This window comes from Strongylocentrotus purpuratus, unplaced genomic scaffold, assembly GCF_000002235.5.
Source record: "Strongylocentrotus purpuratus isolate Spur 01 unplaced genomic scaffold, Spur_5.0 spur5_scaffold_7, whole genome shotgun sequence".
Taxonomy (NCBI): domain Eukaryota; kingdom Metazoa; phylum Echinodermata; class Echinoidea; order Camarodonta; family Strongylocentrotidae; genus Strongylocentrotus; species Strongylocentrotus purpuratus.
In genome coordinates, this window is record NW_022145613.1 from 2,198,820 (window position 1) to 2,226,672 (window position 27,853).

Below are 27,853 nucleotides of genomic sequence, written 5' to 3' on the forward strand. Positions count from 1 at the left end.
TTAACGTGTTGATTGACTTCTACCTGCCGGAATAAAATATAGATTATTCAATTAATTATGTTATGCTTATAATTTGAAAACAATTGGTTCAATATATTTCAATGGATTTAATTGTACTTGGCAATTTAAAAAGTATCTAACTTTATGCAGGCTGAGGGCGAAAGAAAAAATCATCACTTATACTTTATGTTTACTTTCATAGAGGAGCGAACGGAATTAACCGATGATGAATCAGCAAATGGTGACAATGTGCAGAGTGACACAGAGTTGGAAAAGGAACCGACGAAAGACCCAGAGAATGTCGAAAATGACGAGTCATCACCTGAAGATCAAGCAGACGGTAGTAATGTGAATCCATCAAACAACGATGATGACCAAGCGGGAAACCCAGGGAGTGTCGATGATGGCGAGTCATCACCTGAAGATCAAGCAGACGGTAGTAATGTGAATCCATCAACCAACGATGATGACCCGGCGGGAAACCCAGGGAGTGTCGATGATGGCGAGTCATCACCTGAAGATCAAGCAGACGGTAGTAATGTGAATCCATCAAACAACGATGATGACCCGGCAGGAAACCCAGGGAGTGTCGACGATGGCGAGTCATCACCTGAAGATTATGCAGACGGTAGTAATGCGAATCCATCAAACAACGATGATGACCCGGCGGGAAACCCAGGGAGTGTCGACGATGGCGAGTCATCACCTGAAGATCAAGCAGACGGTAGTAATGTGAATCCATCAAACAACGATGATGACCCGGCGGGAAACCCAGGGAGTGTCGACGATGGCGAGTCATCACCTGAAGATCAAGCAGACGGTAGTAATGTGAATCCATCAAACAACGATGATGACCAAGCGGGAAACCCAGGGAGTGTCGACGATGGCGAGTCATCACCTGAAGATCAAGCAGACGGTAGTAATGTGAATCCATCAAACAACGATGATGACCAAGCGGGAAACCCAGGGAGTGTCGACGATGGCGAGTCATCACCTGAAGATCAAGCAGACGGTAGTAATGTGAATCCATCAAACAACGATGATGACCCGGCGGGAAACCCAGAAAATGTCGACGATGGCGAGTCATCACCTGAAGATCAAGCAGACGGTAGTAATGTGAATCCATCAAATAACGATGATGACCCGGCGGGAAACCCAGGGAGTGTCGACGATGGCGAGTCATCACCTGAAGATCAAGCAGACGGTAGTAATGTGAATCCATCAAACAACGATGATGACCCGGCGGGAAACCCAGGGAGTGTCGACGATGGCGAGTCATCACCTGAAGATCAAGCAGACGGTAGTAATGTGAATCCATCAAACAACGATGATGACCCGGCGGGAAACCCAGGGAGTGTCGACGATGGCGAGTCATCACCTGAAGATCAAGCAGACGGTAGTAATGTGAATCCATCAAACAACGATGATGACCCGGCAGAAAACCCAGGGAGTGTCGACGATGGCGAGTCATCACCTGAAGATCAAGCAGACGGTAGTAATGTGAATCCATCAAACAACGATGATGACCCAGTGGGAAACCCAGGGAGTGTCGTCGATGGCGAGTCATCACCTGAAGATCACGCAGACGGTAGTAATGTGAATCCATCAAACAACGATGATGACCCGGCGGGAAACCCAGGGAGTGTCGACGATGGCGAGTCATCACCTGAAGATCAAGCAGACGGTAGTAATGTGAATCCATCAAACAACGATGATGACCAAGCGGGAAACCCAGGGAGTGTCGACGATGGCGAGTCATCACCTGAAGATCAAGCAGACGGTAGTAATGTGAATCCATCAAACAACGATGATGACCCGGCGGGAAACCCAGAGAGTGTCGACGATGGCGAGTCATCACCTGAAGATCAAGCAGACGGTAGTAATGTGAATCCATCAAACAACGATGATGACCCGGCGGGAAACCCAGGGAGTGTCGACGATGGCGAGTCATCACCTGAAGATCAAGCAGACGGTAGTAATGTGAATCCATCAAACAACGATGACCCGGCGGGAAACCCAGGGAGTGTCGACGATGGCGAGTCATCACCTGAAGATCAAGCAGACGGTAGTAATGTGAATCCATCAAACAACGATGATGACCCGGCAGGAAACCCAGGGAGTGTCGACGATGGCGAGTCATCACCTGAAGATCAAGCAGACGGTAGTAATGTGAATCCATCAAACAACGATGATGACCAAGCGGGAAACCCAGGGAGTGTCGACGATGGCGAGTCATCACCTGAAGATCAAGCAGACGGTAGTAATGTGAATCCATCAAACAACGATGATGACCCGGCAGGAAACCCAGGGAGTGTCGACGATGGCGAGTCATCACCTGAAGATCAAGCAGACGGTAGTAATGCGAATCCATCAAACAATGATCTGGCTGTCGAAGGTAAGTTTTACTCCTTTTCTCTCTTTCTGTCTTACTCATTCTGTACCAATTTCGAATTGTTATAAATGTTTTCTTTATACGTATGTGAAAATAAAAACCACACATGTGCCTTCAATTTTTAAAAGGTGACAATTGTTGGTATTACCTTCATTACAGTTCGCTTATACCTGTAGATATACAGTGCGTCCCAGAAAAAACGAAACCGAGAAGTATCGATGTTCTATCATAACTTAATCACAACTATAATTAATGAATAATACATATTTGGAAAGCTTAGAGTCTCTTCTTTCAAGTGATGCTACTCAGATGATGCATATTTCACGCATGAGTGACTAAAAGCAATTTGAAGGAAGTAAACCAAAAAGACATTTGGCGGGCGGTATCTGAATTTCGAAGAAAAATTCACATTTTTAGAAAGTTGAGTTTCTGCCCTTTCATATGACACCTCAATCAGGAAAAATGAGCGAGGAATGACAAAGTTCTGTTTGTTTAAATTAGTGCTTGCATTTCCATAATTTTATTAAACGAATTCGTTTTCACTGGCTGCCCGCCGTATCAATAAACGAAATTAACAAAAGACTTAACTCCGTTTCGTTGACAATCAGCCGTAAACGAGAGTCTTCATGCATGGCTGATTGTCAACGAATCGGAGTTAAGTCTTTTGTCAAATCTGCTTTTTGCTACGGCAGGTTTCCAAATATGTATCATTCATTAATTATGGTTGTGATTAAGTGATGATAAAACATCGATACTTCTCGGTTTCGTTTTTTTCTGGGACGCACTGTATACAATGATTACAGTTTGTTTAAAAAGTACCCTTATCTACATTACATGTTTAAACAAAAGACACGGTCTGATTAAAAAGAAATACTCAAAGAAGAATTCCCAAATTTCTATTTCATTTTTTTTTTTCATCCTCGAATCTTCTATCCCACTGGTCACTTTGGTTTACTTTCATTATTTAAGTTATATCAGTTACAAGGATTTATGAAGATGAAAAGAAATCCCCTTAAAAAAATGGAAAAAAATGCTTGCTAGCCACTTTCCTTTCTGTGTTGAAGAAGTTACCCTTGTTACTTCAAACATCCAACAACTTCAAAGTTCCAAAACAAGCTTAAGACTCATCCCGTGCCCAGTGCCTGCATATAGACACCCTTGCCGTTCTAGATATCTGTTCCAGGAACTTGATATAATATAATGTAACTATATTGATATTTCTTATATTACTGAATCAAAATTATTACATAGACTCCTAAAAAATAAAAATGAAAAAGTGCGCTTTAACAGTTATCAGTATTGTCTCCTCTCGAGACACTTCACTTCCAACACTTTTATCCAGTTCACCCTTTCCTTGCCATCATAGAATCTACATGCTGCCACTTTTAATTATTATATAACTCTTACCACTTCAGATTACCCCTCAGTGGAGCTTCAGGCGACAGGCCCCAAAATACCCATTTACCAGGCTGATGACTCCTCAGACTTCTCCCTTAACTTCATCGTTCCTCATGAAAGCCAGAGTATACAAGGTCTCGCCTTCTTCCTCCTGCCCAGTACATCCAGCTCAGAAGGCGAGGGTTATGTCATTCGTAAGTACTCTATATTACGCAACATCCGAACGAGTTTAAATGAAATCATTAATTTATTAAGCACATATCATAGTAGGATAGAATTAGTAGTAGTAATTGCAGCAGCAGGATTCAATATAGCTATATTATATATGTATATCATATTCGAACCTCCCATCTTTCACTTTTTGTTATGTGATATCTTTTTAAGTTGTTAATCACATCTTTGTTTAGATATTTGTGCAATCGACCAGGTGTGCGAAGGAAGGCCTTTGGGCCATAGTTGATTAACCCATTCCTTCCCAGGCCGCCTGGTAGGGTGCATCAGTGTCTATACAATTATTGCCATATGTTATTAATTAATTTTACGTTTTTTTTTACATTGAACGTGCAAAATAAATACAGTCAAACCTGCACATTTTTTGTTTTCCTTGAAAATATTTTCTCATTGAAACATGTACTATAAGTACCTTTACATAAAGACCACCTGCCTATAAAGACCACTTGTCTTCATTGTTGGTCTTTTTAGACAAGTTTCACTGTATGTGTATATATAAATAAAAGAATAATGATAACACAAATGATACCAATAACAATAATAATAATAGTAATGGAAATTATAGTCGTAGTAGTAGCACTAGTAGTATGAGTAGACCAAGTAATAGTAGTAGTAGTAGTAGTAGTAGTAATAGTAGACGTAGTAGTAGTAGTAGTAATAGTAGACGTAGTAGTAGTAGTAATAGTAGACGTAGTAGTAGTAGTAGTAGTAGTAGTAGTAGTAATAGTAGACGTAGTAGTAGTAGTAGTAGTAGATTTAGTAGTAGTAGTAGTAGTAGTAGACGTAGTGGTAGTAGTAGTAGTAGTAGTAGTAATAGTAGTATTAATAGTAGACGTAGTAGTAGTAGTAGTAGTAGTAGTGGTAATAGTAGACGTAGTAGTAGTAGTAGTAGTAGTAGTAATAGTAGACGTAGTAGTAGTAGTAGACGACGTAGTAGTAGTAGTAGTAGTAGTAATAGTAGACGTAGTAGTAGTAGTAGTAGTAGTAGTAGTAACAGTAGACGTAGTAGTAGTAGTAGTAGTAGTAGTAGACTTAGTAGTAGTAGTAGTAGACGTAGTAGTAGTAGTAGTAATAGTAGACGTAGTAGAAGTAGTAGTAGCAGCATCAGCAGCAGTACTAGTGTTAGTAGTCGCAACAGTAGTAATGGTAGTTGTAGCGGAAAAATCACTATTTATTAACGCTCAATTACTTTCTGAATATAGGGTTTGGAAAAAATATGCAAGAAAGAATGATAACAATATTAATGATAATGATAATAATCATACTCATAATAATAATAATGATAATAACTATTATCCATTTCATCACTATAATGAGCCTTTTCAAGAGACAAAGAGGGCGTTTAAAACGAAAGATATGTATCCGAAACAAATAACATGAAGCAAAAACTAAAGAAAAATCTCTTGAATTTTGGAAGAGATTGGCAATTCTTTCATACAGGGTGTATGAAATTCTATATCTTAGAAAAAGCCTTATCTAAAAAAGCCTTATCTAAAAAAGCCTTATCTAAAAAAGCCTTATCTAAAAAAGCCTTATCTCAAGTTCTCTTTCCTGGTGTGAAGGATGGCAAGTGAATAACTTAATGTGGAGCGGCAAAGATAGCTAAATACAGCGGAATGACAATGATATGGATACTTATCTTCCAACAGGTTTCGCCGCTGGGTCTCTGTATTTTAATTCTCCCGGTGATAATACCGAAATTGAATACACTTATAACATCGGCAATGTTCCAGCTGGTGCTTCCCTGCGGCTTGTTGTCGAAGGCAATAACCTATACATTCGCATCTTACAAGGAGAGACTTACATCAACCTTGTGACAGCACTAACTATCCAACGAGCTTCCATTCAGGCTATTTGTGTCGGAGCAACTCGTGTTTTCTACCTACGCTATTACTGCGGCCTCCTTCAATGGATATCACGTGAGTTTTCAGATATAGAACGGTGGGGACCTTTGAATTAATGATCAGGGGCGGATCTTGCTTTTTGCCAAGGGGGGGGGGGGGGGGGGGAGGGGGTTGACCCAGTGGCGGATCCAGGATTTTCCAAAAATCGCGCCGTTTTACTGTTTTACTTTTTTCCTTCTTTTTTCTTCTTCTTTCCCCCTTTTTTTCACTTGGCCCCAAGGGGGGGGGGGGGTAAACCGAACCCCCTAGATCCGCCCCTGATGATAGTGCGGTGACTCTGGTGAGGTATTGTACTCTCTGAAGAAATTTAAAAAACTATGATTCTTGAGTCATTTTCCGAAGGGTTCACAAGGCCATCTGCCCAGAAGCCCGACATGCCTGGTCAAATTTCTTGACCCATTATTCTTTGTTCTTTAATCTTTCATCTTCTCTTTGTGTTTCCTTGAACTGTTCGTTTTTCTTCTCTTCTACTTTTCCTCACTTGTTTCTTTGCATTTCTCTTTCTGTTAATCCCCACTATTTGTCTTCATGCACGTTCTCGACAAAGTTGTCACTATTTTGGCCGCTTGTTTCGACCCTTTACATCTTTCGACCTCATGGCCCATTGATGAACCATGAGTAAATGTAAATCGTCTACCATAATGCATGACATAATAGATAATAAAATGAGATCGAATGTTTAAAAAAGTTTATTTCCTTCCATGACATCTCAAATTTATTTTTTCAACCATTTTTGTAAAATTTCAGGGCCTCGAAACAAAATTTGAAGTGACTGAATTCCTTCTTAATTTGATTGTTGTGTGCAATCAATTAATTGTACGATCATTTCGTATAGATGTGTTTCATGCAGGACCCTATGCATTTCAACATCTTCGTCACTACCACGTAATAACATTCTTTCTCAACATTGATGCTTATTTCAGAGCCTTCAGCGCCTCAGTTAGACGACGATACTCCAAGTAAGCGAAACTTCAAGTTTTGGTGTAGAAGATATTGCAGTACAGTAACGTTGCGAACTTGAAGTTATTTCGAAATAAATCGGCTGTTTAGGTTATTTTGATTGATTCAGTCTTACCGGAAAAGCAACGTTATAAACTAGCGTAATGGGAATTTATAGATACAACTTTTAAGTATTAACAATTTAAAGTTTAGCAGCTTCAAAGATAAAATGCTGAACCCGATGTAAATTTTGCCTACAATTAAGAAGCTCAAGAAGCTTTAGAAGTTGCATTCTCAAGGTTTATGATAGTGGTTTGAAGGTTTAACCATGGACATAGCATCTGTGTAAATAGTTTAATAGATCTTTGACTTTGTTTAAGGGGGAAATATGTTACACCCTTGCCACCCGCAAGGCATAGAAGTTGCAGTCTGGATCATCTTTAAAGTTACAATTGGCGTTTCATCTATGTGAAATCTATCTTTACAGAGGACTACACAAGACTTGCCTTTGTCACGGATGGCAGTGGCGATGGCGTGTTCAATGATAACTTGAAATTTAACGTTCTACAAACCAGTCGGTATGACTTCCTTGTCCAGGCTCAGAGAGGTGCGGTTCTGTACCTCTCCTCTAGCCAAGACGCATCTTCAGCCGTCTACAGTTTAGGTAAGCCCCTTTAAAACCACACCAATCTTGTAGCACCGTGGCATGATCTAATTTTGCCAAAAGACAACTACCAGGTTTTGTTAGTCAGAAGGGGATAACATTCTGATCTAAATACCTATACCTAGAGCTGTCTAATTTGACCTGTACTATACATAGATCAGGAGCTGATTCTGAACAGAAAATTTCAGCTGCTCGAACTGTTACTAACAATCTCACACTAATGAAATTAGGTCACTCTCATTAAAGAACGCAACAAATTGTTGTCTTTACTATCAGTGTTACATAACTCGGATGAAATAGACTCTAATCTTAACTTTGTGTTCTATATTAATCTGAAGTGATTGGCGATGGAAATGACGGCAATACAATCTCCCTCTACCGTGCCTCTGATGCTACCACTCCGATCGCTCAAGCCGACTCACCCGATGTACTGAACGAGTTTAAATACGTCCGGTTCTCACTTACCATCTCCAGAAATCCTGATACCAAGGTTTTAACCTTCTTGCTCGACCTGAGAAACTTCCACTCAAGTAGCGCACGCAGGTAATGTTAGTCGTAAGGAGTTAAGTTAGTAATCATCGTTTTAAAAAAGAAACATAATGTTTTTTGTTTTTTTTTAAATCTGCGAGTATGACATGGTTTGAAGTTGATTACGCACCAATAATGATAGTCTATAGTTTATTAACCCCTCCCAGTGATCACCAACGAATTAACACCCACCTACGTCAGCCATCGACGTGAATTGTACATGCACAATGCGTCAGTTTGCTTGCGATAGCGAACCTGTGAAAGCAAAACACTAGTAATTCAAAACAAATTATGTAATGATCATTCGGAAATCATTTACTAATTTTCCACAAGTTTATCCATTTTCTTTTTTGTCTTTATAGGTAAAAACTAACCCTTTTCTCCAAATATTTCGGTTCTTGATAAGTATTGTGGTACTAAGAACACTTTTACAGGAATTTTTAATTGAAACTTGCAGAATCTCAAGACGTTTTTTCGGCGGAGTAAGGTTTGCTTTTAGCAACACTTAGCAACGCTATAACAATGGCCTTTTGGAACCATTTTTCTAGGAGTATCGAAAGTCTTAAAAAGTTGGTACTAATATTCTAGAAAAATATACCAATGGTAGTTTGTCCTGGAAGAACGTTGTCTAATTAAATTACCCTTTCCCTGTTTGTTGTGTCCCAGATATACTCAAAGTTTAAAACTTTTATTTTTCTTCTAATGAATGATGGGAAACGCTTTTCTACCCCTCACAATTTTCGGGATAGAGACGGAGAAAGAGATATTTTGTGTAATCGCATACAAAAAAGCTGAGTTGTAGAGTCAATCTGTGTATCAATGATATCATAGTTGTGATTCCTTACTCTATTAGGTTCTCTGTCATGTTGGTCCAACTAAGGCCAACTGAAGGGAGGCGTTATTAGAGGACTTAATCAATTAAATTCCAAATATATTTAACTCTCATTGTATAGAGTTTGAAAAAGTTGTAATTGTTCAACTTAAGACACTTTCAAATAAAAGCTCTGTTTATGAAAACATAGTCCTAGGAAAGAGGGGCATGATGCATTCAGTAAAGGGGTGTGTGGCGACTAATTTTCCTTGTAAATCATAGTTTGGAAATACGTGATTGAATATAAATCATGAAGCGACTTTAATATCACAAAGATTTTTATTTTCTCTGGACAGACTCCTAACCTTTACGGACTCCGTTTCCTACGAGCAGTCCTCACTTTATCTCGGTTTCAACAGTGTGGGTGAATATCGAATCTATTGGATTTGTTATCTCTACTTCATCAGATCTGGTTAGTAATGAATCGCATTAATACTTACACGTCTAATCATTTGCAACTTGTTCCCTCCACCCAAGTGCCTTCTCCCCCCATTAAAAACAAAACAGGCTGAGGTTTTATAAGTTAGGTATGGGCAGCTTAATAAAGTTCATTAGCACCAGCTTTAATTATGATTATAATGAATTGCATATACAGAAGAAAAATATATAATAGGACCAAGTTTCGTAAAAAGAAAGCAAATCTTTAAAAAAATGAGCACGATATAAAATATACAAATTTGTACGAAAAAAAGACGCAATTCGTGAAGGAGGGGACTCGCAAAACTTAAAACGGACATTCTAAGAAGAAGATTAATTACTTAGCGGGACAGATGCAACAACAGATGGGTCTGAACAAAAGATTTAGAACTGCATGAATAGAATCTGAGGAGACAGAAATGAGAGATCGCTGTATTAATGTAGCGACGATGTTTGTTTGTTTTGTTTTTATTTCTGCATTTTCAAAATAGAACATAACCATATACATAAAGTAACAAATATTTCTTCATTTTACATAATTATAAATGTTTAAGTACATTAAATAAGATGCATACAAACAAAAATATAATTTCAATGAAAAATGATAAATTACAGAGACCGCCATCATGAGCGGTAAGCTTGAAATCGATGTGATGATTTAGCGCCAAGACAACACGTTTTTTTACATTTTGTGAGACGCATTTTCTTTGAATTATGTCTGTTTTGTAAAAGAAAAAAGAACTTCTATAATTTGGTTCAATTATATTTACTATTGCGTATTTACTATTGCCCGAAACACTACACTGCATGTCAACAAAATTTGCACTACACTTACACATTCGATCCGATTTGCAGGGTCATCCCTTGCTCAAGGCTACACTCAAACAACTGGGCAAGGGGACAGGTCGATTCAAGTAGGACCATTTCCTGCCGGAGACAGAAAGTTGCTCATGGCTACCAATCTACAAAGTGACCTTGTCGTAGAGTTCTTGGACAGTGACGAAGCTGTTGTTGTCACCATCTGTAAGTATGAGAAGGACTCCAGATAACTTGTGTTTAAGGTCCTTATCTTCTTGAGTAATCAAAGTTTGCCGGAATGTCCCATTACCCGAAACAAATCTTCAACAAATCAAGGCAATTGATCTCGATACAGCGCACAAACGAGAAATTATAATTAAATTCATGGTTAATTTTTAATAGAAACACAAGGAAAAGGGCGACAATTAAACTGGAACAATTATGAAAATTTAGGACTAGGCAGAATATCTTTGGGTCGTGCGACAACCTAGTTGTCCCAGCATATTTTTGATCAAGCCTTTAACAATAATAATATTAAAGTAGCTCATTAATCAGCCTGAACACAGCCCAGCCCAGCCCACCCTCACTTATATTCATTCGTTGCCAATTCTACCTACATTTCGGAAGGCCTAATGTTATCTGAAAGTTGCTTTATGATATAGGCCTGACATGAAGGAAATCTATATTACCCATGCAGCGTTTGGCATTGACAGCAACACAAAATCGGTCATCATTCAAAATGACGTCGAGCTAGCTTCTGATCCACGCGGTCTGGAGCTAACCACTGACAATGAAGAGTACGCATTCGCATACATCTGGATCTCCTTCTCCAATGGTCTCTTCCAAGCCGGATATCAATTCGAATCCAGTTTCATCAGCAGTGATAGTTGCACCGGACTATCCGACATCCGTTTCGCAAAATTTAGAGCAGGAGACGGCGCTCCAGCAAATGTGAAATACACTAACTATTACTGGAGATACTTCGTAGAGACGGCAGACGGTATGTAGAACATCACTGACTTTGAAGGATTGGGCACGCATGCCGAGTATCAAAACCGCTGTGATTACATGCAGCGGCATACGCGGCATGTGTGACCGAGGCTTCGAGGTTCAAGTTTCAAATTTAATTGTTTCACGTTTCAAAGAGCAGAATTCACATAAATGACAAAATAACACATATTATGAAATATACTGAAAGTATGACATTATATAATCAAGTCTTTGTAAAGACGTCGACATTAATTGTTTTAAAGGTAGGTAATACAGGGTGAAATGTGAGGAACCTACATGTATTACAAAACTTAGCTTGTATTTTAGGCCTATAGGTTTCCCTAAATAAAAACTAACATTTGATTTAAGTTGTGAAGGTCGTAACAATAATAATAGGTTGGCAAGAAGGCCTTAACATGATAATGAAAGGATATACAAAGTGAACAAGAAAAAATAGTGAAAACAACAAACAAATCTATTTGTTACCAAAGGAATTTCTATTAGAAAAAAATAACTTTGCTTGTTTTTCCCAAGCAATTAAGTTACATAGGTTTATGGTTTGTATTGGGAAACATATCTTTGAAGAAGTTTGTTAAAAATAAAGTATGTATTGAAATTGGTTTTTTATACAGGTGAACTGGTCGGTAGGTTTAACGATATTTCCTACACATGCCACGACATGGAAGAAGATGCGTGGGGCTTCAGTGCTACATTAAGAGTTGAGCTCCCGGAGTGCTGGGGAGGCTATGTGCTGTTCGGGTCAAGCAGCAACCCCATCGGAGAAATGGGTAAGCAATCGCATGCATCGCCAAGGATGGATGAATTTCCTGTCATTTTTTTTCCCAGCAATTTTTTTTTTTTTTTTTTTTTTTTAATTAATGGCAAATTTGGTTCCGCCCACTTTGGGCCTAGTAAGCGCCATGCCCAGTGGTAGAACAGTGGGCTCGTAAACGGGGTTCTTTGTTAAAAACAAAGTCGATGCACGCGCCGAATCTCTGAGGTATGGCTTAAATCCCCATGACCATGTCCCTCGGATATGGCCAAAAGCCGTAGGTCCCGCTGTTTGCTTACTTACAAGTTACAAGCAAAACAATACTGCGAAGACTGACATGAGAGAGGCTTTCTTAGTATTCGTGTCAATTAATGAGGTATCAACCATCAAATCAAACCCTTCGAAATTGTTTATGATCCCAATGTAAATAATGTCGGAATGCATGGAATAAGATATAGATATAATGAATGCTATGGAAGGAATAGTTGTTTTATAGGCTCAAGGGGACGTTGCATCCTGATATCACCCCGAGGTGTGCCGATGTTCTTGTGAGATAGCTGGTTTGTGAGTTACAAGTAATTTTCCATTTTGTTAAAGAATTGCTGAAAAACATTTGAAAACTCGTCGAATGTGCAATTAAAAAACCTAAAATTTAGCGACCAAATTAATCGCACAAAAACTGTATGGTAGCCGCGCTCGCACAAGCTAAGTTTTAACACGTAAACCAATGGGGATAGCAGCAAAATTTAACTATTTTCCAGGTACCCGGAATCCTGCAGGAATCTCACTCATTGACTATTAACCATTACTGGCATTGTTCGTCTCTTTACGGGAATGGCTAAAATCACGACTGCAATTTCGACCAATCAGATGGATAGATTTTTTAAGAGAGTTAGGCCTATATAACTTTTAATGATAAATGTTTAACTTATAATTGGATAATTTTTAACTTCTAAAAACTATATCTACCTCTATAAGAATGAATTATTATGCTTAATCAATGTGCCATTGCAATCTCTGGTATCCTCGAATATTTTTTTTTTACCAGTTACTTGTGGATCCATAGTGATATTCTGCTGAATACTTACAAAAATAGTCACATTTTTTTCTTTTACTGCTATTCTGCTATTCTGTTTTCTAAGTGCATGCAAAATGTGTCTGAAATACCTTATGTTAACAAGTGATAAGAAATAAACTCACTCAAAACAAATTAAATCTTGATTACTTTTTTCCTTCATGATTGTTTGTGAAGCCATTTCCCGACTTTTCTACGAAGTTTAAGTAACATATAACTGCAATTTTGTTTTGCTCAGTTCTCTATTTGTCCTCTCTCTGTCTGCCATTTTATCTTTTATTCTCTGTATGTCAGAGAATATATGCAGGTATACACAAATATTTTTTTTGAATGAGAAGAAATACGTTGTTCTCTCACAACTCTTTATATATTTCTCTTTAATATATGCCAGAACTTCGTCCCACAACTATTACTGTCAGAGACGGACCGAACGGTAATGAACTGGAGAAGATCGGGTCTCCAGCAGGTTTTACACCGGGTGCACGCACGTAAGAACAACTCTTGCAGTAATACCAAACAAAAATGGTGATGATGATGATGATGGTAACGATAATGATGATGGTCATGATGATCATGATTGTGATAACAATTATATTAATGATGACTTGATCACACACACACATACACACACACGCACAATAATAATAATGATAATTATACGAATAAGAAGAAAAATGGAAGAAGAAGAAGAATAAGGAGAAGGAGATGGAGCAGAAAAAGAAGAAGAGGAAGAAGAAGAAGAAGAAGAAGAAGAAACAATAATTAACAATATTATTTACAATGATATTTTGGGTTTAAATTGCACCATTTCCATTAGCCAGGTACAAAGCGCTGTCCTTCATAAAAGTGCTATTCTCGTATACATGGTATACCGCATATGGAAACGTCGTATCATCCGCTCAATCTGCCTTGCGTGCATAGAACAAAATATCTTCCATGAAAAAGTGAAGTTTTCGAAAAATGTGCGTTTCTTTCCAGCATTGGGGTGCCCGGAAGTCACTCGGGTAACATTTCATAAAGTATGATATAAAAAGACCAAATGCAAATTGTCTGTACTTATGTCGGAAAAAACATATTTATCCAGCACAATGGCGTCTCTTTTTGCGTTGGAGAAGAGCAAATTTCTAGCAAACAGCTAGTTTCAATCACACTTTGGCCGCTCTCGCAAGCTCTCACTCGTTTCACTGTGGTCAAGCGACTTTGGGGTAAGCGGTCAATGAAAATACTAATCGTTAGCTTTCCTCTGGTATTAAACTTGTTTAATTGATTGTATAATTTTGTCAGAATAAAGACAACAAAAAGGCTTGACCAAAAACTTACCAGCGTCTGAATTGACCTTTTGATCTTGAATTCCCTGATGCAAGCGCACATAAACAGGTTCTAATGACGTCATCTTCGCTAAATTGGTGTCTTTTATCGTAAAATGCTACACTTTCACAATGTTTATACATCTTTTTTAATTATTAGTAAGATATAACATATTTTGTCTGATATCACTGAAGTTTGGGGTTTTATTTAATGAGTAATTTTTAAATGAGAGCCAGTTTACTGTTTTAATTTACTGGATCGTACCATTAAAGTCGCAGGGTAGAAAGATGCATTTTCCAACCTAAAAAAGCAAACTATAAACAACTTTTTGATAAAATACAATCACTTTAAAAAAAAAAAAAAACCTTTGATACAACAAGGGCATAGATATTGGATTGAAGTGTCTCTTTTTTTCTCTCTTGAAATAATCTAGGTCTTTTGCCATTGTATCGAGGGGAGATACATCATCTCTTTTCTCATCTGATGGTTCCCCTCTCCATACCTTTGAAGGAAATACCCAGTCATATTGCTTAGCCGTGTCACCATGTCGTGATCTATCTGTCTCTGGCACCACTCGGACATACTCTTTCAGACCAGAATGTAAGCCTCATGTTTCCGTCAATACTCACCTCGCAGGCCATTTATTTACTCACACTATGTTTCTTCTTCATGTTTGTTGAACCATTTAGCATACCTGAATGTTGTCAGTGGTCCCTACCTCTCACGCAGCAGATTAATTGGTGGGTGGGAATGGTAGAGAATACATGTGGTGCTGGATGCATGCATCTCCAAACAATAATGTTTTCACGAAGTGACGGTAGTGAGGAAAATCGTAACGCAAAGTGAATGCAATTTTTTTTCACTACCGTCACTTCGTGAAAACAGCGACGAATTGCTGATATGTCGTCAAAATGAAGTGTTCATTTGAATTCAAACGTCTGGAAGGTATTTTAAAGGGAGTCACTCGTCAGTTTCCATGTGCAGAAGGCCATAATTCGCTGACACCAGACTTGGTTGAAATACCATTAATGGGAGTACAAATCTGCACAGAGCGAACCCGTAGGCCAGTCAAGAATTACCCCCTAATCTCTCAAAGAGCTCGCGAGGAGAGCTCGTGAGTCTTCGGGTGAGGGTAAAGCAAAGCATTACATAGGTCGAATGGTCATAAAAACTGAAGGCTCACCCTGGTGATTGACACACCTGTTATTGGGTAAACACCCGAACGGTGTCGAATTCCAGATGAGAGCTGACATCTATGTGTCTTTAAGATAATTACGCATAATTTCCGGAAATATTGGACATGCTATTTTCCTTTTGTCTTTTACATTTTGCTTCAAGTTGTCTTGAAAGATATCTTGTGGTCCTCGGTAACAAAAAACTACTACTTCTACTATTACTAAAACTACTACTGCTACTTTCTGCCTCAAACTTTCATGTGATATTACAATGATTAAATTAATTATGCTTATACTAAAATGTGCAATCGGCCCATGAACAATTCATGTCTGATATACATCCAGTACCATTGTTTCAAACTTTATCTTGTACAATTCTAGATGTTTTTCAGCTGTCACACTTCACGGATACGCCCGCTTCACCGCAGGGAGACATCAAAGTTACTCTCACGCAACTAGCTACACCGGTTGTTCTTCAATTCGCTACAGCCGAAAAGAAAACCTACTCTATCAGTACGTGTCACCATTTATTATCTGCATTTTCAAGACATTGCCAACGTTTGCCACTTTCGACCCAGTAGTAATAACAGTTAAAATAACGATAGAGACACTTTTTTTTTTTTTTTTTTTTTGGTCTCGAAATTTGAAAATTTGACATTTTGCTCCGTTAGGGGGGGGGGGGTAAGGTCAGCTATTTTAGGTCAGCCATGGGAATATTTTTTTTTCCAAAAGGGGGGGGGGGTTAGGGAAATTTAGGGGGGTTTACACAAAAAAAAAAATACCAAAGGGGGGGGGGGTGGTTTTAACCCCCCAAACACCCCCCCCCCCCCCTGTGTACGCGCCTGATTGGCTCTATAGCTCCTAAGTCGATTCGACAACTAATAGTCGTTATTTTCCCACTTGAAGACATTTTCAAGCCCCCCTTTGTTTAGGGAAGTTCTAAATTAGAATTTTCTTTCAAATGCCGTTGGAATCTAACATTTTCATTTTTTGCCCTGCAAATGGGACATAGTACCTTTAAGACAGGTTTTAGATTCCGGTAGACCTGTTAGAGTACAAAGTGTAGTTGGCTACGACAAACGTGGTGATCTTCGTAAATGGGTGTCAGTCAATAAGTTGAAGCTCATCAGTGTCATTATTGTGTGAAATGTTGTTGGAAAATGGTATGACGCGTCATTATGTGGACGAACACCATTACCTTCTGTAGATAAACGTCTCCAGGGAAAGCGGAAATATTTGTGTTCAACATTATTTTGTGGGGATCGGGCACAATCCAGCATAAGAACGAGTACCTATTAAAAAGGGAGAAAATACTAAAGTGAACTTTTAATTAACTTCTCTCTGATCTGTCGCCGATAAGAAAAAGGGGCGCTAATTCAGAATTATATCCATACTTTTACCCGTAAACTCTGGCGTACTAAAAGTAAAACATATACCAAAAATCAACTAAATCTTCATCGATCATGAGTTAAAAGTCTTTTTTGGAGTATTTTTCCTAAAAACGAAAACTTATAGCTCCATGCTTAATTTGTCACGGGATTCACGGCAAACTGATGCACAACACAATTGCATACCGTACCGACGATGGGGTGCGTGCGCGCCAGCGTGCATGGAGTAATAGCGACCGTAATGATGAACTACTAACATTAATATTTAATGAGGATTTGAGATGACAGTTGCTAACTTCAGTCGCGCCCGCACACCACCGTTGAATACCGTCGCGTCCACCTCGGTACGCTAGACGTGACGGTGTGCAATTATTGCATTGTTCGGCGATTTGCCGTGAAACCTGTGAGAAAGTGTCTTCGTTTGGGGGGAAAACCTTCAAAAAAGATAAGAAAATTTACACGAAACAAGTTAGAAACATAAATTTGTTTAAATCATGACCATTATCTGAACAATTGATGAAGATTTAGTTGGTTTTTGGTATGTTTTTAGTAAAGTATCTCCACGCCGGAGTCAAAGTATGGATATAATTCTGAATTAGCGCCGAAAAGGGAAATCTGATGTAAATATTAAGCCATTATCTTAAGCCATTATCATCGTAGCATTATTTCAATTATCTTGTATTAATACTTTCCGGATGACAAAAGCATATTTCGTAAAATGATACAATCAAACCTTTATACAACTGATGCATATACAATTGACCTGAGCACATTAATTTTCTGTAGCATGATTTAGCGCCCAACAATGACAAAACACAGTAGACTGATTGCTTTTGTCGCAATTGCCATTTGATAAATGGATGAGGAATTGATTGTTTATGCTATCTATGTCTAAAGACTATTGTCTGTACCGGATCAAATCAAATTATGTTTCTTCTAGTCAGCTTACAACCATTACCACAATTTATAGCATTATGTTATGATTAAAAAAGTAGAATTGAGATAATTTTTTTCTAAGAAAAAAAAGCCTATGGCCCTCTGCGTTGTCCTCGTGTTTGTGAGGTAAACTTGGCTACTTCATCACTATAGTCGTTTCTTTCCTATTCAATGTTCACTTTTGCACATTCAGGCTTAGACGTCGAGACGGGAAGCGAGAGCAGTACTATCTCACTTTCTCGCTTCAACATACTTGTCAAGTCGCAGAACGTGAATGGACTACACCTTGACGGTCAGTTAGTCGATATCCGTATTGTTGATCAGAAAGTCCAGATTATCCTGGAAGGATCCGCCGTCTTCGAATATGAAGATACCGCCCAGCCACCAAATGCTGGTGCTAAATGTCTGATACAGAATGCGCAAGTTCAATACAGTTTCACGAGGTAATTGCTATTCTTAGCTATATAATTGTCACTTTCAAGTCATTACATACATGTACATGTATATGGCATACAAACTGTCCCGTGCATTTAGAAAGGTTTCATTTTTTATAGGGGCTGTCTGTTTAACATTTTAGGTAAGCGTGTTTAAATTGTCCCTTATTAATCCATTATTAAGGTAGGTTATTGATTTGTATGTTATAAGTACAAATTTATTTTCTTTATTTTGTTTCAATTGTTTTGAAGAGTTAAAAAAAAAAAAAAAAAAAAAACCTTAGCTGATATCAATAGCTTTGCGCATCTCTAAACTAAAAGCTGGAAACCTGAGATGCTCCAAGAAAAACCTCATTGCTATCTACCAATGCAAATATGTAATGATAACAGTCTCAAAACACTTCTTATTTGGAAAACGTTTTATAGTTATTACACATTTCCTTACTAGATTTCCATCATCGGAGATTGAAAGAAAGGATACCCATTGAAGGATTGACATGCAGGCAGGCAATATAAGAAGAATTTAAACAAGAAGACAAAGCAGGATCAGAATGAACATAAGGTTTAAAGTCATTAGACAGATAGCCTTTGACAATATCGTTCTAGCGATCCGTTTAAAAAAGTTTTGACAGGGACCCAGTATATGGGACCGACGACTGAACTGTTTAATGATATAGTGTTTTGCTTTGTGATTTTATGTTGTTTGTTGCTTATTTGAGGGCGTGCTTTTGTTTGCTCTAGTTAAGTCTAAATTTGTTATGTTATTTCAAGAAAACAGTTAAACTGTTAAAAATTCAATTTATCCAAATCTATATATGAAAAAAAGTAAATCTAATTTTAAAGAAAAAAATTCCTAAGAGAAGAGGCGTAAATATTCACTTCTGAATAAAAAACGACTATAAACTAAAACAACAACAACAATATTTAGATTATTTTTGTTTTCATTCTTTTTACGGGGGACGGGGCGACATGTTGAGACTATGTCAGTAACCATCATGCACTCAGTTATTTCGTAGGGCAGGGCCTCAAAGGGATTTTAGTTTTTATCGTTATACTTTTAATAATAGTAACTCAGCCATAGTATAAACCTATAAAGAATACATCAAATTAATCGCAATTTGACATACTTTCTTCGGTTTGTTTCTTATCAATATTTTTTGTTTACAACAAGCACCGGCAGTGGAAGCAGCGGTATTAGCGATACCAGCAGTCATCCCGAGGGTAGCGGTAGTAGCGCTGGATTCGACCCCTGTAAGAATTGTCTTTTCCTCTAGAACTAGCATTTAGTTAATATTTCTGTTTAAGGATATTCGTGCTCGATTCTTTATATTACTGCCATTGAACATGAAGGCACTGGGGATTCATACTGAAACACTTCTTCGTTACTGCAGTGGTGGTTAGTCATGATTTTCAACGAATCCGCGATTTACTCAACTTAATTTGAACGTTACAATGTGGAAAACTGAGTACATCAGTTATAGCTTCTTAGTTGTTAACGATTAGTTTATATATTTTTTACATGTCCTGTATAAATGTATACATACATGTAAATACACTGCATGTAAATGATTCGGTGCCCTTTTGTGAAGAGCCAGATGGGTGTTTCATGATATCATCTGACAACTGGCCTTCGAACAGACATTTAAATGCCCGTAGACCTGACGTGAGAAAGCAGTCCGTCAATGATTAGCTTTATAACACAATTGTTTCTTTTGATCCCCTTTTATTTTTTACAGCGAAATTTCCCCTCGAGAATTTCTTCAATGTCCCTGAACACTTGAAGGGCAAGTATATTGGACTGACTCTGTCTGGGGCCACATTTCCTGCTTACATCGAGTTCGCCAATGACAACGGTGTCAGAAGATACCTCTTTAGTAAGATTCTTTATCTCTGCATGAAATTTTCTCACTTTCCCAACATTTGCCACTCTGTCACAGAAGCTGTACAGCCAGTACCCGTGCATCTCATACCCACATTAAAGTCTGTAGAATATCATCGTTTAACTTGTTAGGAAAGAAGGAATTTCGAAACTCATTGATTTCCCATTTATCTGGTATCTTTATCACTCGACTTTCAAGCACATATGTTGCATTTTCTTTTTGAGATTTGTATTACTTACTTCTACGCTCTTCTCATCCATTAGTACCACTACCGATTTAGATATAATATGACTTAACTAAATTTACCTCTAGTGATTCGTTTATGATGGATAATATAGTTAGTGCGATCTGAGATGAAATTAAATAAATTATACTTTATTTTGTCCTAGCTTTCCTGGAAGGTGGCATAATCACCTTACAAGTGTCATACGAAGAAGTCCAAAAGTCCACAGTGCCTGATCTGACATTGAACAACCAGAATATCTTCTTTAAGATAGCTGATGGTCAGGTCAAAGTGGCCTTCCTTCAAACTTCCAACGATGTGCTTACTTACCAAGATGATAATCAACCAGCCAATAGCGACACCCAAATGCTCGTTGTGAATTTTGGAAATATCGCGTTTGTCTCCAGGTATGACATATAGATGAATATTTTGAAGAATTTCGAAAATAAACCTCAGCTGATATCAATAGCTTTGTGCATCTCATAATTAAAAAGTGGGAACATTTTACATAATCAAAATATGATCTCTATGCCAGAAAAAATAGTTCAATTATTAATTGCCCTTGAGTTGATTGTGCTATCATGTATTATGTGATTATTTAATTGACTTTCATTCTTGTACTATGTGCTGATGATATACAACTTAAGGCAGGTTATTGATTTGTATGTTATAAGTACAAATTTAATATCTTTATTTTGTTTCAATTTTTTTTTTCTCGCTCTGATGACATGCTGGAAGAAAAACCTCATTGCTATCTACCAATAAAAATAATAATGTAATGATAACAATCGCCCAATATTTTGTATTTGGAAACGTTTTATAATTATTACACATTTCTTTAATATATTTCCATCATCGGAGATTGAAAGAAAGGATACCCATTGAAGGATTGACATGCAGGCAATATAAGAAGAATTTAAACAAGAAGACAAAGCAGGATCAGAATGAACACAAGGTTTAAAGTCATTAGACAGATAGCCTTTGACAATATCGTTCTAGCGATCCGTTTAAAAAAGTTTTGACAGGGACCCAGTATATGGGACCGACGACTGAACTGTTTAATGATATAGTGTTTTGCTTTGTGATTTTATGTTGTTTGTTGCTTATTTGAGGGCGTGCTTTTGTTTGCTCTAGTTAAGTCTAAATTTGTTATGTTATTTCAAGAAAACAGTTAAACTGTTAAAAATTCAATTTATCCAAATCTATATATGAAAAAAAGTAAATCTAATTTTAAAGAAAAAAATTCCTAAGAGAAGAGGCTTAAATATTCACTTCTGAATAAAAAACGACTATAAACTAAAACAACAACAACAATATTTAGATTATTTTTGTTTTCATTCTTTTTACGGGGGACGGGGCGACATGTTGAGACTATGTCAGTAACCATCATGCACTCAAATATTTCGTAGGGCAGGGCCTCAAAGGGATTTTAGTTTTTATCGTTATACTTTTAATAATAGTAACTCAGCCATAGTATAAACCTATAAAGAATACATCAAATTAATCGCAATTTGACATACTTTCTTCGGTTTGTTTCTTATCAATATTTTTTGTTTACAACAAGCACCGGCAGTGGAAGCAGCGGTATTAGCGATACCAGCAGTCATCCCGAGGGTAGCGGTAGTAGCGCTGGATTCGACCCCTGTAAGAATTGTCTTTTCCTCTAGAACTAGCATTTAGTTAATATTTCTGTTTAAGGATATTCGTGCTCGATTCTTTATATTACTGCCATTGGACATGAAGGCACTGGGGATTCATACTGAAACACTTCTTCGTTACTGCAGTGGTGGTTAGTCATGATTTTCAACGAATCCGCGATTTACTCAACTTAATTTGAACGTTACAATGTGGAAAACTGAGTTCTATATCAGTTATAGCTTCTTAGTTGTTAACGATTAGTTTATATATTTTTTACATGTCCTGTATAAATGTATACATACATGTAAATACACTGCATGTAAATGATTCGGTGCCCTTTTGTGAAGAGCCAGATGGGTGTTTCATGATATCATCTGACAACTGGCCTTCGAACAGACATTTAAATGCCCGTAGACCTGACGTGAGAAAGCAGTCCGTCAATGATTAGCTTTATAACACAATTGTTTCTTTTGATCCCCTTTTATTTTTTACAGCGAAATTTCCCCTCGAGAATTTCTTCAATGTCCCTGAACACTTGAAGGGCAAGTATATTGGACTGACTCTGTCTGGGGCCACATTTCCTGCTTACATCGAGTTCGCCAATGACAACGGTGTCAGAAGATACCTCTTTAGTAAGATTCTTTATCTCTGCATGAAATTTTCTCACTTTCCCAACATTTGCCACTCTGTCACAGAAGCTGTACAGCCAGTACCCGTGCATCTCATACCCACATTAAAGTCTGTAGAATATCATCGTTTAACTTGTTAGGAAAGAAGGAATTTCGAAACTCATTGATTTCCCATTTATCTGGTATCTTTATTACTCGACTTTCAAGCACATATGTTGCATTTTCTTTTTGAAATTTGTATTACTTACTTCTACGCTCTTCTCATCCATTAGTACCACTACCGATTTAGATATAATATGACTTAACTAAATTTACCACTAGTGATTCGTTTATGATGGATAATATAGTTAGTGCGATCTGAGATGAAATTAAATAAATTATACTTTATTTTGTCCTAGCTTTCCTGGAAGGTGGCATAATCACCTTACAAGTGTCATACGAAGAAGTCCAAAAGTCCACAGTGCCTGATCTGACATTGAACAACCAGAATATCTTCTTTAAGATAGCTGATGGTCAGGTCAAAGTGGCCTTCCTTCAAACTTCCAACGATGTGCTTACTTACCAAGATGATAATCAACCAGCCAATAGCGACACCCAAATGCTCGTTGTGAATTTTGGAAATATCGCGTTTGTCTCCAGGTATGACATATAGATGAATATTTTGAAGAATTTCGAAAATCAACCTCAGCTGATATCAATAGCTTTGTGCATCTCATAATTAAAAAGTGGGAACATTTTACATAATCAAAATATGATCTCTATGCCAGAAAAAATACTTTAATTATTAATTGCCCTTGAGTTGATTGTGCGATCGTGTATTATGTGATTATTTAATTGACTTTCATTCTTGTACTATGTGCTGATGATATACAACTTAAGGCAGGTTATTGATTTGTATGTTATAAGTACAAATTTAATATCTTTATTTTGTTTCAATTTTTTTTTTCTCGCTCTGATGACATGCTGGAAGAAAAACCTCATTGCTATCTACCAATAAAAATAATAATGTAATGATAACAATCGCCCAATATTTTGTATTTGGAAACGTTTTATAATTATTACACATTTCTTTAATATATTTCCATCATCGGAGATTGAAAGAAAGGATACCCATTGAAGGATTGACATGCAGGCAATATAAGAAGAATTTAAACAAGAAGACAAAGCAGGATCAGAATGAACATGAGGTTTAAAGTCATTAGACAAATAGCCTTCGACAGTATCGGTCTAGCGATCCGTCTAAAAAAGTTTTGACAGGGACCCAGTATATGGGACCGACGACTGAACTGATTGTTGATATAGTGTTTTGCTTTGTGTTTTTATGTTGTTTGTTGCTTATTTGAGGGCGTGCTTTTGTTTGCTCTAGTTAAGTCTAAATTTGTTATGTTATTTCAAGAAAACAGTTAAACTGTTAAAAATTCAATTTATCCAAATCTATATATGAAAAAAAGTAAATCTAATTTTAAAGAAAAAAATTCCTAAGAGAAGAGGCGTAAATATTCACTTCTGAATAAAAAACGACTATAAACTAAAACAACAACAACAATATTTAGATTATTTTTGTTTTCATTCTTTTTACGGGGGACGGGGCGACATGTTGAGACTATGTCAGTAACCATCATGCACTCAAATATTTCGTAGGGCAGGGCCTCAAAGGGATTTTAGTTTTTATCGTTATACTTTTAATAATAGTAACTCAGCCATAGTATAAACCTATAAAGAATACATCAAATTAATCGCAATTTGACATACTTTCTTCGGTTTGTTTCTTATCAATATTTTTTGTTTACAACAAGCACCGGCAGTGGAAGCAGCGGTATTAGCGATACCAGCAGTCATCCCGAGGGTAGCGGTAGTAGCGCTGGATTCGACCCCTGTAAGAATTGTCTTTTCCTCTAGAACTAGCATTTAGTTAATATTTCTGTTTAAGGATATTCGTGCTCGATTCTTTATATTACTGCCATTGGACATGAAGGCACTGGGGATTCATACTGAAACACTTCTTCGTTACTGCAGTGGTGGTTAGTCATGATTTTCAACGAATCCGCGATTTACTCAACTTAATTTGAACGTTACAATGTGGAAAACTGAGTTCTATATCAGTTATAGCTTCTTAGTTGTTAACGATTAGTTTATATATTTTTTACATGTCCTGTATAAATGTATACATACATGTAAATACACTGCATGTAAATGATTCGGTGCCCTTTTGTGAAGAGCCAGATGGGTGTTTCATGATATCATCTGACAACTGGCCTTCGAACAGACATTTAAATGCCCGTAGACCTGACGTGAGAAAGCAGTCCGTCAATGATTAGCTTTATAACACAATTGTTTCTTTTGATCCCCTTTTATTTTTTACAGCGAAATTTCCCCTCGAGAATTTCTTCAATGTCCCTGAACACTTGAAGGGCAAGTATATTGGACTGACTCTGTCTGGGGCCACATTTCCTGCTTACATCGAGTTCGCCAATGACAACGGTGTCAGAAGATACCTCTTTAGTAAGATTCTTTATCTCTGCATGAAATTTTCTCACTTTCCCAACATTTGCCACTCTGTCACAGAAGCTGTACAGCCAGTACCCGTGCATCTCATACCCACATTAAAGTCTGTAGAATATCATCGTTTAACTTGTTAGGAAAGAAGGAATTTTGAAATTTATTGATTTCCCATTTATCTGGTATCTTTATTACTCGACTTTCAAGCACATATGTTGCATTTTCTTTTTGAAATTTGTATTACTTACTTCTACGCTCTTCTCATCCATTAGTACCACTACCGATTTAGATATAATATGACTTAACTAAATTTACCACTAGTGATTCGTTTATGATGGATAATATAGTTAGTGCGATCTGAGATGAAATTAAATAAATTATACTTTATTTTGTCCTAGCTTTCCTGGAAGGTGGCATAATCTCCTTACAAGTGTCATACGAAGAAGTCCAAAAGTCCACAGTGCCTGATCTGACATTGAACAACCAGAATATCTTCTTTAAGATAGCTGATGGTCAGGTCAAAGTGGCCTTCCTTCAAACTTCCAACGATGTGCTTACTTACCAAGATGATAATCAACCAGCCAATAGCGACACCCAAATGCTCGTTGTGAATTTTGGAAATATCGCGTTTGTCTCCAGGTATGACATGAATATTTTGAAGAATTTCGAAAATCAACCTCAGCTGATATCAATAGCTTTGTGCATCTCATAATTAAAAAGTGGGAACATTTTACATAATCAAAATATGATCTCTATGCCAGAAAAAATACTTTAATTATTAATTGCCCTTGAGTTGATTGTGCGATCGTGTATTATGTGATTATTTAATTGACTTTCATTCTTGTACTATGTGCTGATGATATACAACCTTTGTATATTATAACAAACTGGTTACAACCTTTGTGACCATGAAGAAAACTTAATATTTTTAACAACCTTTGCATGGTTACAAAGAGAAGCTCATTTTCTGTCCAATCAATGAAAATGATTCAGAGATCATATGACCTTTAAGGCCAAACGGTACCTTATCCATACCTTTGCTGTGACGGATGTCTGACACCTGGATTTAACAAAATCCCATCAAATCTCCTTGTACATTTTTTGCCCATTAACATCTTATCTTTTCATATTTACATTTATTTATTTCATAATTCCATTTAAAAAATACACACAATATGAGGAAATAAAAAATAAGATATGAAGACAAACATACATAGAATTGAATACAATGACTCGACAGGGAAAGAACATCGAGGGTCCGATCGACGTTAAGAATTGTTTAACGGTTTAAAAGTTCAATGATTATGTGTGTCCCAAGCCAAATGATCCTAAGACACCGATGTACATGTAAGCCATCGTAGTTGTTGTTGTTGTTGTTTTTTTTTTTGGGGGGGGGAGGGTCTTTTTGTATAGTTTCTTATTTGATCTTAATGATGCATACATTGTTTCAATTACTTATTCTAGTTAGTACTAATTAACTATGCAAAAATTATGAAACTTTGACAATTTTTAAAATACTTTTTTCTCACTTTTTTCTTATTTAATTGACATCATCATCTGACACACACATGAAATAAATATTAGAAGGTTGTGTACTATCATGAAAATTGATCAAGTTTTCCCTTTTTTTTTCTTCTTCATTGTTTTTCTTTGCATTATTCCTTAAATATTGTATTCTTTTATGCAAATGAGAATGGAATAAGTTTTATTCACCATGCCAAATGGGAATACTAACAGTTTATGTGATAAGATGGGTATAAAATTGCAGCATAAAATAATGTGCACCTAAAAAACTATATGTTATACATGCCTGTATATGGAAGAATTACAAACAAAAATATTTTGGTGACACACGATCGCAAAATGTTACATTACACCCAGACTGTTGATCCGGGGTGCGCAAGATTTTGAGGGAAAAAAATTATGTAGTCATTGTCATCCATTTAAGCATTACGAAGTAATCGCGAAAATAGAGGGAGCGGGGCTTAATCAGCCCCAGTCTATTTAGGGTTAAAAGGAGGAGCAAAAGGGAAGTTTGACCTACCTGAAATATTTCAAAAAATGACGTTAAAAAAGTATAGTTTAAACTTCATTTACGTATATTTCATATACATAGGCAAACTTGTCTGTAGCAAGTTAGGGAAGGCTTTCTATGACAATAATTATATTGCAAAGTTCCTTTGAATCAGTGCTCTTGAAACACACAATGTAAAGAAATAACAATTTTTTAACAAAAAACTAACAAAATAAAGAAAAAACCAACCCACGACTGCTCGGTCTCCTAACCACGTTGTTCAGTTAGTTATGCTAAACTTTGACAATTTATGACACAATAGATAATTTGGGAACGAGATTATGTCTAAATCGTTTGTACCACATCTGGGTGACTAACGAACAGAATATTATGATTACAAAAATAATGATTGATTATCGTTCCATACATAGCACTGACCCTGGAGGAGTTGGATCTACAGGAGGTGATGACCATGAAGGCGAGTCTTCTAATCTCTTCTAAGCCAACCTTCGACCAGTTCAAACTTTCAAGTTTAACAATTTGCTTCGCGTTATCTCTTAAAATTCCTAATTTAAATAGATTGTAACTAAGTGTTGTCCTATACTTCTTTGTAATTTTAGATTTACCGTGACTTAATGATTAATTATTCATTGGTAAATTTTACTATTAAATTCTAATCCGAAATTTGGATTAATCATTATGGATGTAAAAGGTATAGACCAGTTCTGGTCATGTGATTGCATTTTGAAA

General features: G+C 37.0%; 1 protein-coding gene across 1 annotated transcript; it reads left to right on the plus strand.

Moving 5' to 3' along the window:
* Nucleotides 1–186: 186 nt before the first annotated feature.
* Nucleotides 187–27,853, plus strand: LOC105440166. Its single transcript, XM_030973932.1, has 24 exons — nucleotides 187–2,395; nucleotides 3,808–3,984; nucleotides 5,671–5,940; nucleotides 6,849–6,884; nucleotides 7,352–7,528; nucleotides 7,867–8,071; nucleotides 9,224–9,339; nucleotides 10,200–10,367; nucleotides 10,840–11,142; nucleotides 11,765–11,920; nucleotides 13,371–13,467; nucleotides 14,721–14,887; nucleotides 15,844–15,975; nucleotides 17,980–18,229; nucleotides 19,392–19,471; nucleotides 19,957–20,094; nucleotides 20,490–20,730; nucleotides 21,888–21,967; nucleotides 22,456–22,593; nucleotides 22,989–23,229; nucleotides 24,387–24,466; nucleotides 24,955–25,092; nucleotides 25,488–25,728; nucleotides 27,535–27,853. The coding sequence occupies exons 1-24, from the start codon at nucleotides 187–189 to the stop codon at nucleotides 27,602–27,604; spliced, it is 5,910 nt and encodes a 1,969-aa protein (XP_030829792.1). The 3' UTR covers nucleotides 27,605–27,853.